General features: G+C 31.3%; 1 protein-coding gene across 1 annotated transcript; it reads left to right on the top strand.

Moving 5' to 3' along the window:
- The first annotated feature begins 7,142 nt into the window (after positions 1 to 7,142).
- On the top strand, positions 7,143 to 9,746 carry FT (PEBP (phosphatidylethanolamine-binding protein) family protein). Its single transcript, XM_010472113.3, has 4 exons — positions 7,143 to 7,701; positions 8,526 to 8,587; positions 9,110 to 9,150; positions 9,287 to 9,746. Exons 1-4 carry the CDS (start codon positions 7,501 to 7,503, stop codon positions 9,508 to 9,510), a joined length of 528 nt encoding a protein of 175 aa, XP_010470415.1. The 5' UTR covers positions 7,143 to 7,500; the 3' UTR covers positions 9,511 to 9,746.
- The last annotated feature ends 494 nt before the right edge of the window (positions 9,747 to 10,240 follow it).

Here is a 10,240-nt window from a genome sequence, read left to right as displayed (position 1 = left end):
TGCGTCCCGCCCCTTTAGGGACAGTTTGCCAATCTGTGATCCATGCTCCCCCACCCATAGCATCCCTGACCAGGGGTGGACCCACGTTCATTAGAGGGGGTGCATATGCACCATATAAAAATATAAAAACTTAAGTTTATGCATACTTATTAGTGATATAAAGTAGCGTGGTGGTAAATAATGCACCATATACTATGTGAGTTCAAGGGTTCAAACCCCCATCTAAACACATTTGAGTTTTTTTTGCACCCCCTCAAAAGATTTGCTGGATCCGCCACTACTGACCACCTTGGTTCGTCACCAACATGTCCTCCTGTTTCCTCTTATGCCTTTGTTCCGACTTGCTACCCTTTATCAGAATGCTCTGCTCCAGTATCTCCTCTGTCTGAACAGTAGGGCTAACCACCTTTACCTGTGACCTCAAGTCATCTTTTATCCCAGCTGCAACCTCTACCAGCTCTGCTCTAATAGTGTAACTCCTCACCCTACAACGAGTCCTCAAATCGTCACGCAGAGCCAACAAAAACCTCCGCACCTGACTCGGCTCTGGCTCCAAACCCCGACATGCATACACCACAAGCCGACTGAACTCCGCGTCTAGCTCCCGCATAGTACGGTTGCCCTGAGTCAACCCCGAGAACCGCGCCTCCATGCGATCAAGTACTTCCTATGGAAAATACTTAGCGTTGAACTCTCTCACAAAGTCCATCCTAGTCATCTCACGCTGTACTCTCTGTGCCGTCACCGACCTCCACCAGACCCTCGCATCCCCCGAAAGGGCCAAGTCGACTCGATAGTGGTCGGGACATCGGAGCGACTGGAAAATATACTCCATCCGCTCTCTCCACTCATCCGCTGCGCCACTCTGATACTCAAGTCTATGATTCTCTTAAACCAACCACGCAAACCGGAAAATTAAAATCGAACCGATTAACCCATCTGCAAATGGTATCAATCGACACCACAAGCTGTGTTAATCAACACCCCTACAAAAATTTCACTTTTTGGTTGGCGGATGTTACATTGAATCAACAACTAATTAAAAAATAGATATATGTGTGATCATAAAAGTTACCTTAAGTAATAGCCAATCATTTATTTTATTCCCTATGCAATCATTTATACGAATTGATGACAAGCCACAACAACAACAACAAAAACAATCGGAATCAGTTCGAATGAATTTATGTTTATGATATTTTTTTAAAGGTCCAAATAAGAGATGATGAGTTTGAAGTTTATCAAGAATAATGAGATCTTTCAGAAAAATAGAAATATGAGATAGTATGAAGATAGATACGTTGATGATAGTGAAGTGAGACACCTTGGCCAACATTAGAAAAGGATTCCATAAAGGATTGGATGAGTGTAAAGTATAGAGACGTCTCTACTTGGTTGCGTTTTTTCTATTTTTATATTCGAATTTTTTCATCACTTCCTATTTCTATTTTTTTTTTTTGAATTTCTCCTCCACCCAATTCCCTTTTCATATTTTTTCTTCTTTATTTTTTCTCGATCTCATGTTTTCACCCCCTAGTTTGCCCAAAAAAAGCAAAAAAAAAAAGAATAAGAAAACCTAGTGAATTAAAAAAAAAATTGGAAAATATTCAAATGAGAAATTAGGAAACCAACCTTGCAAAAAAGAACTTTCATTTGAAACAGAGAAAATAGTTCTTAGCCGTCATTCATTTTATTCGCAGGTTAATACTACACTAAAATCTCTATAAATTAATAATATCAAAACTATAACATAAATAGAGAGATTTTCACAATTTCTTGTAATTTATAAATAATAGATATTAAAATAAGAAGTTTTCTTACTATACATATTCTATAACCTGTTACACATAAGAAAACGTTTATTGTGTCTATAACTTTCTGTAATGTAAAAATGCAACTCGAGAAAACAATATATAGAGGTTTTACTACATATATATATTCATATGCATTTTTATATGTTAATTATTAATATATTATATATATATGGTCAATTCGCCAGATTATGTATAGCATCTTAAAATAATGCGTATAATTAAGTAATAGCAGGCCCATATAGCAGTCAAGTAACATGCTATGTGTTTATTGTACTTCTGATTTTTTTTTTTTATTTTAAGAAACCATATTTCAACATAACATTATATTTATGGACATCATATATGTAAGATATTAGATGTTATATAAACGTTACGAGATATAGCTAGACTTCCATTTCATCATTATTATTTTTTTGTTAATTATGAATGTAATTTACCGCACTGAAACAACAAATGATTTTAACAAATGAAATGACAGAAGCAACTCTTGATTTTAGTACTTTTTAACGTCTTGTATTAATAATAACTAAAAGATGAAATAGAGTAACTAAAAAAAGCTCATCAAGCGAAACCAAAATAGAGTACTCCAAATTCTTTTACCAACAAACAATACGAGTGCCCAAAGAATCCGATATGGGCAATGATATAGTAAGAATTACTGTATTTTTTAAGCCATTACTGAAAAAAAATCCCACAAATATATGTTTTATAAATGAAAATGGTATAATCAAAGGAAAAATGATCAACTTAATGAATATTAATTGATATAAATATATTTTTAATAAGATTTTTATATTGTAATATCTCTAGATGTTTTTTTGTTATGTTTATTTAATCTTTTTATTCAATTTTTAAAATGCTTATTATATTAGTCAAACAATAGTAATTAAGAAATCATAAAAAAATTGAAAACCAAAATGCTTTCGATTTGGAAATAAATTCCATAACAGTGGTATATCCTTTCGTAATGAAAATGCTATTTCACCAGTTTAAAAGTAATAATTTAATCTACCTTTTTAATATTCAATGTGGAAAACTTTCTTAAAATCTTTTACAAGAACATCATGCATATTTATTAGCTAAAATATAGAGTACAATTAATCTGGTTGCCACTTTTTTTAACAGGAAATTTATAATATATTCTGTGATGCATAATGTGTAGCTTAATAAAGAAAACGCGAAATCCAATGGAAGAAAAACGACAGAAAATTTCAATTAATTGTTACTTTTGACTAATTTAGTAAAAGGTCGCCAACAAAAACACAACCTTGATCTTAGTTATTCGGCCTATATTTGTTATATAACCTAATATCAATAAAATATACGCATGTTTTTCAAAGATGCCATACGTGGAGTTGAAACTATGTAGTGAAAAACGAAAAACAAAGAACATGCAAAATAGCTGGTTGATAATATATATATGTTAAGCCACATCACAAACAGCTCTTTAACGAAAAAAAAAAAAAAACCAAACATCACAAACCAGCTAATAGATTTCATGTTAATACGATTACAAATAAGATTGATTTCAATGTTTCTACGTGAGTTTTCAAAAGTAAGAGATTCTAGAAAAAAGGACTGATCACGAGGAGGAAATAATCATGTCTAATTTTAATTACTATATAACTTAAAAGAAAACATAAATATTATATGAAAAGTTAAAGACAAAAGGAAGGTAAATAAAAAGATAAACTAGTTGAGGTTACAAAAAAAATAGCCAAAAAAAGAAAGAATCTTATATCGGATAAAGATAAAAATGAAACACACAAGTGGCGAACAATCTATCTATCTCATTGTAGCGAACAATTAATCTTGTCTGCGACTGCGACCAGTATTTTCTCTACATCACGTTTTTGTATTTCTTATGTACATCAACATGCATGCACTAGATGATATATTTTCAGTTCTAAATACGTAACACTCGTGTCGCTTTCTGCAAATTAATATGTAACTGAGGTTAAATAAGAACGTGTGGTCTTGTTGTAGTTCTTCTCACTTTAAAAGATATATATTTTTTTTTTTTTAGATTTAGACGCTTAGAAATCAGTTATTTTTTGGCACACAATTATCTAAATCACTTTCAGTTGGCCAAAAAATTATTACACTTTACATTTATTAAAAAACCCGATAAATAAACTATTCAAAGGCTACACGTATTGCACGACGTTTAATCAAATGGTATCCAGATTAACCCATTATTTATAGAAAGTGATTAATAAATGAAAATTAAATTTCGGGCATATGAAGCTGCGGTAATAAATGGATTAAAACTAAGTATAACAGAAAAGGTATAATTAAAACTATAGTAATAAAGTTTCAAATAGGTATCACCCGTATTATGTGCAGGATAAATCGATATAAATAAAATATTATAAATAATATTATTATTTGAGATTTAAGATTTGTTTGTCTAAAACAAAATCTGTAAGTAAAGTTTATTTTTTTCGTTTTCCAAGTTTGTGTTATTTTATGTAAAAATATATTTCACCGTGACATATTTAAACGTGAAAAAGAATTTCAACATAGTGGAGAAAGTTTTGATTTTTTTGTGTGTTTCTAAAATCAAATTCACATCTTTTATCTTTCATATTATTATCTACATCTATATGTCATAAAATAGATAAAGCAATATTTTTAAACCAATCGATTTAATTTAAACTAATCCTAAGTGTACAAATGCAATGAAATTTGTTTTATAAAAAGTGGAAAATAATCAAAAAGTATAGTTCTGGTGAAAACTTATAGGAAAATATAATTTTCTAGGGTTTTCAAAAAATTCAATAACACGGATACCATGTTAAGATCGCTGAGTCACATATATTTAAATAGTCATTGAAATTTTTAAATAGGAGATGAAGTTTTTATTGTTCAAAAGTTTAATTGGTGAATAAAATTAAAATTGTTTGCAAAATGTTATTTATTTTAAAAATTATATTGTGATAATTAATTTTTTATATACTTGAATAGTTTATTATATTTTTTTTACCGGAGAATAAGTTTTGCGTTTTAAAAAGTTAAACAGGTGAAATAAGTTTAAATTGTTTGTAGTATATTATTTACTTTTAGGATTATTGTGATAATTAATTCCATTATTTTTTAAAAATATAGTTGAATAGTCATCAGACTTTTTCAAAATAGGAGAATAAGTTTAGTATTTCAAAATATTAAATAAATAGTTTATAATTTTTGTGAAATGTAATTTACTTTTAATAATTAAATAGGTTATGAAAGTGATAATAAAATACAATTCTGGATTTTAATAGTTGATTAAATCTTTCATTTTTAAAACCTAATAGAAATAAATATTGCCTCATACATTTCAATGGCATATTTATGTAAATAATAGTAAGAAGTAAGAACATTTATTAAAAAATTACATGAGCTCTGTGAACGCGACACCTCAGCTTTTCTGGTGAGAATGTTTCTCTATTAATTAATATATAGAAGATGAACTTCAATCAATAATTCTTTCAATCTCCATTTTGGACAACCACATCGACTAATTAATAAATTAAGTTACCAGTAAAAAAATTAAATACGAAAAAGGAAGTATAATTTCCTCAGTTGTTACTTGTCAGGCTATGGTTATAGTTTTCATCTTTAATATTAAGAATTGCTCATGTTAGTGGTCTCCCAAATTATGTTTAAAGATTCACTATGATGTCTATTGAAAGTAAATATTTAGTATTGTATATGAGCCAAAGGGAAACACGTGAGCCAAGGCCACGTACCGAGACGGAGACGCTACAAGTGTGTGAACCAGACACCATGAAAATAGTGAGTTTGGTTTCAAATGAAGACGGTATACTCTCTAAGGAGGACGCATACTGTCTATGAAGATATCCCTACCGGAACAGGGATCTATAATTATAACATACACACCGGATCATCAGGAAGGAACAATCAAATGAACAATCAAAACAATCAAGATCTAGGAGACTACTTAAGAAGTTCGATAAAATCGTACAAACACTCGTTAACACTAAAGAGTTAGATGACTTAAATCCATCATCACATCCATTTAGTTTGGATTCACAAGAGAGAACGAAAGCGAGCTTGTCTAGCTATCCATATTGACTATATTCATGACTAGTTAAGAGAGTGCGAAGACCATATCTATCCTTTAGACCTCATCCCTAAAGTTTATATCACACTAACAATATATCATGGTTTCTTACAATATTTTTTTTTTTCATAAACCCTATCATATGATTCACTTGATCTTGGTAGGAATGCACCAAAATGCTACGTAATGGAATATTTCCCAAAGACTACCACATTGCTTATCCCAAGTTTGAAATGTTTTCCGAATAATGTCTTAGGGACAGACAGATAATTTGTTACTATACTACCAGATAAACTGTCAGTTAAGTCTAAACCCAGATTTCTCACATAGATGTGATTATTGTTTTCAGGAAGTCTCGAATCCGGAGGAAAGTGTTTTAACGTATTCCGAAGTCTCACGAGCCACTAGACTACATCTATGCGGGCATTTTCTAGGCTCTTACATTTTTTTTTTTGGGGTCTCTTATGTTGTCTCTTGGAACTTAAAAACCATATATTACGTTTAGTTTAACCATTCACAACGATTATTTTCCATTAGAAATTTAGCGCATTTTATATGTAATGGCTGTCCAAAACAGAGCAACTTATATCATGATGCTAGAAGAAAAATCTTTCATATCATGTGCGTGCGCTAGTTTGTTATAGAAAATTCTCGTACATCATGTCATGTGTGAATGATGGCCACCCGCAATCGTATGGAAAAAATAGCATAGGAAGTGATGCACCATGCATATTCCATAAAAGAAGCATACTATAAGTTGTTATGAACTAAGAAGTAAGATATACCCATCTTACTTATAATTAATGGGAAAAACACATAAAATATGTATACATACTATATAACCGATTTCAATATCATACGTTTGTCGACCAGCTAACACCAAATAGACGGAAAACAAGTGACGATTCAAGAGCGTTGGATCTATAGGACCCGATGGATCCTCTAGTATACGAGTCCAAGAAAAAATATGTATTATATAAAAACTTCTTTTTTTTTGGTCAAATACTCAATTACACTTTTTCTATATCGTCTCGCTTTGATTTTTAAGTATAACCATTTCTTTTTCTGTTTTTTTTCCCATAGTTTCCCAAAAAAAAAAAAGGAGGAAAATTACGAATCAAATTTTATTTTTCCTAAACCCGGCAGCATGATACTCTCTGTTTTCCCTTCTTCTATTTTCTAATTCTTTCTAGCCGGATAATTAATAGTTTAGTTAATAATAACGTTGTATAAATAGTAAAAAGTATGTTGTCGAGAGAGGTATCCGATTAAAAGAAATAAATCAAATACTGTTGGCTACCAAGTGGGAGGGAATATTACCAGTCTAACAGTGTGGTGGGTTTGGAATACCACAAACAGAAATAAAAAGAAAGAAATATGAAATATAAGACGACAGTGTGTGGATGTACGTAGAATCAGTTTTAGATTCTAGTACATCAATAGACAAGAAAAAGATTGTGGTGATGAGTTCACCGACCCGAGTTAATTCAAATCCCGAAACAGTATAAATATATGTAGAAGGTTTCTTGCATATGATACGAGCAGAAACAAAAACACAAAGTAAAACAAAAAAAACAGGAACAACTAATACAGAAACCACCTGTTTGTTTACGATTAAAGATGTCTACAACCGTGCGAGACCCTCTTACAGTAAGCCGAGTTGTTGGAGACGTTCTTGATCCGTTCAATAGATCGATCTCTTTAAGGGTTACTTATGGCCAAAGAGAGGTGACTAATGGCTTGGATCTAAGGCCTTCTCAAGTTCAGAACAAACCAAGAGTTGAGATTGGTGGAGAAGACCTCAGGAACTTCTACACTTTGGTTCCTTCACTTAAACTCTTTTTTTTTTTTACGATATTAATTTTTCTTGGTTAAATTAATTGAAAATATATCTTGGGCATGCAGAGACCTTAGTCAAATGCCCCCAATCCTTCCTTTTCTCTGTTTTCTTATGATTTATTTGGTTTTATATTTTTTTTTGGGACAAAAATATATATTTTCTTTTGTCTCTTTTTTCATGAAGATGGACCCATAAAATATTTCATCCAATCCTAATATATATATTTTTATAATCTACCACAATTCTCTTCTGTCTTGGCTTCTTATCAATCCCAGATGTTTTTTCCCAACCTTCTTGCATAATTGTTTTTCATCTTGGGTAAGAATCTTGAGATTATTTTACTTTGTTCCTCTCAATAATTTTTTTTGTATAAACCCTTTAACAAAAACAAAAAAAAATTCTATTCGTATGACTTTTTATTTTATATTTCCATAGTTAATTAAAATCATACGATACGTTTTTAAAGGCAAAAACATCTGGGGTTCGAATATACAAAATTATATAATAAACAAAACTAATTTCTGTTCTTCTAAACAAATATATATATTGATGAATCTTTATTGTGGAATATTTGATGACTGTTCGAATAAGGGATATTCAAGCAAAACGAACGCACTATATATATTACAAAAAGCTACTATATATAGTCATTTTAGCTACTACCTTTTTCTATTTATATATATTTCTTCCTCGTTCTTGTGTTATCTAATTCCTCAAAAAAAAAAAAAAAATGCTTTTGCTTTCTTGATCGCTTTGAGAATGATAATCTTATCTTCTTATTCGTAGTCTTATCTATTTAATGAAGGTCATGGTGGATCCAGATGTCCCAAGTCCTAGCAACCCTCATCTCCGAGAATATCTCCACTGGTTTGTGCACTAGTTTACCTCTTTCATTCACTTTTTAAAGTTATAGCCGTCAAACATAGATATTTTATGCATGCACTCAACACATATAAAATCAATTTCACAAGAATCTATTTATCTTCACTTTTTAAGTTTCTGTGTGTTTTATTTACTGAACCACATGCACATAGATTCGATTAAAGTATATATAGGACATGACTTGTACTCAGATTTGGTATTTCACTTTAAACTGCTGTTTGTACGGAATATCCTTGGCCTTGAAATAGCATGATGACGTGTCTTTGTAGCTTTCATGAAGTGAGCAGCACTAGGTTTCCTGTTATATTTCACAACTACCACACAACACATCTCTTATTATTTTTTTTGGGGTCAAATCACATCTCCTTTCCTAGTCTCACTTTTTATATATGCACCTTTCAAAGACTCAATTTATATATTGATGCATGTTCTTAGTTTTATATTAACTTTAAGTTTTGTTGCATTCTAATTATGTGGCGGTGAAATGGCTTATGAATGTGTATACAGGTTGGTGACTGATATCCCTGCTACAACTGGAACATCCTTTGGTGAGTTTTACTCTATAGTGGCTAGGCAGTAAAAATAAGATAAAGAGTTATATACATGTAATAAGGAAAAATTAATAAATTGATTACTAGGTGAAAAATTCTCATGTTTTTGATTTATTTTTTTCCTATTTTTCAGGAAATGAGATTGTGTGTTACGAAAATCCAAGTCCTTCCGCAGGAATTCACCGTGTCGTGATGATATTGTTTCGGCAGCTTGGGAGGCAAACAGTGTACGCACCAGGGTGGCGCCAGAACTTCAACACTCGCGAATTTGCTGAGATCTACAATCTCGGCCTTCCCGTGGCCGCAGTTTTCTTCAATTGTCAGAGGGAGAGTGGTTGCGGAGGAAGAAGAACTTAGATGGGCTCTTCCTTTACAACCGATTGATATTGCATACTCTGATTTATGCCTCTATAGTATTTTATAATAACCAATTTATCATACGAGTAACGAACGGTGGTGATATGACTATATATAGTAATTTTAATATGTATGTAATAAACGAGAGGGGGAGGAAAATGAGTGTGTTTTACTTATATGGTGTGTGCTGCGATATTTTATAATATTCTACATGAAATGAAGTGTTATAATTTATACTTTACGTGTATTTCATTTATTTCAGTTTCTTAATATTCGAAGAAGGCAGTGTCATTGAAATTTCTTTTTCTCTTACTTTTGAGTTCATCATGATGATCCCATAATATACTTCTAAATTAAGTTGGAAAACTTACATTAGACCGTAGAGCCGTGGAGTGTCTTGTTATGATGGGGAATAGCGTCGTGTTAGTCTAGGGCAATAGTCGATTTTTGTTAGAAACATATTTTCTTTGGTCACTGTACATTATGAAGATTACTGGTGGACTTCGACATGAGATCTCGTTACCGTAGTTACAGAAAAAAAAAAACACTTGTAAAGCAACCTGAACATTTATATTTATCTATAATCATAGCACAACACTCATCTTCCAAACCTTTAAGTCGTCTCAAACCCGTTTGATTTTCTTTTACTAACATATTCTGTCTAATTAGTAATCTGGTATATATATAAAAAAATGATATAGGATGGTAAAAAATTATAAAACGAAGGACA

The sequence above is a fragment of the Camelina sativa genome, chromosome 16, assembly GCF_030686135.1.
Source record: "Camelina sativa cultivar CO46 ecotype springtype chromosome 16, ASM3068613v1".
Taxonomy (NCBI): Eukaryota; Viridiplantae; Streptophyta; class Magnoliopsida; order Brassicales; family Brassicaceae; genus Camelina; species Camelina sativa.
Note: the sequence above shows the minus strand (reverse complement) of the source record. Positions and strands in the feature narration are given on the sequence as shown.

What these genes read in the sequence shown, in the direction of transcription:
- FT (XM_010472113.3), top strand. Translation starts at nt 7,501, where the DNA reads ATGTCTACAACCGTGCGAGACCCTCTTACAGTAAGCCGAGTTGTTGGA. An exon ending in TCAGGAACTTCTACACTTTG is followed by an intron (nt 7,702 to 8,525) that starts GTTCCTTCACTT and finishes TATTTAATGAAG; the next exon opens with GTCATGGTGGATCCAGATGT. An exon ending in CTCCGAGAATATCTCCACTG is followed by an intron (nt 8,588 to 9,109) that starts GTTTGTGCACTA and finishes ATGTGTATACAG; the next exon opens with GTTGGTGACTGATATCCCTG.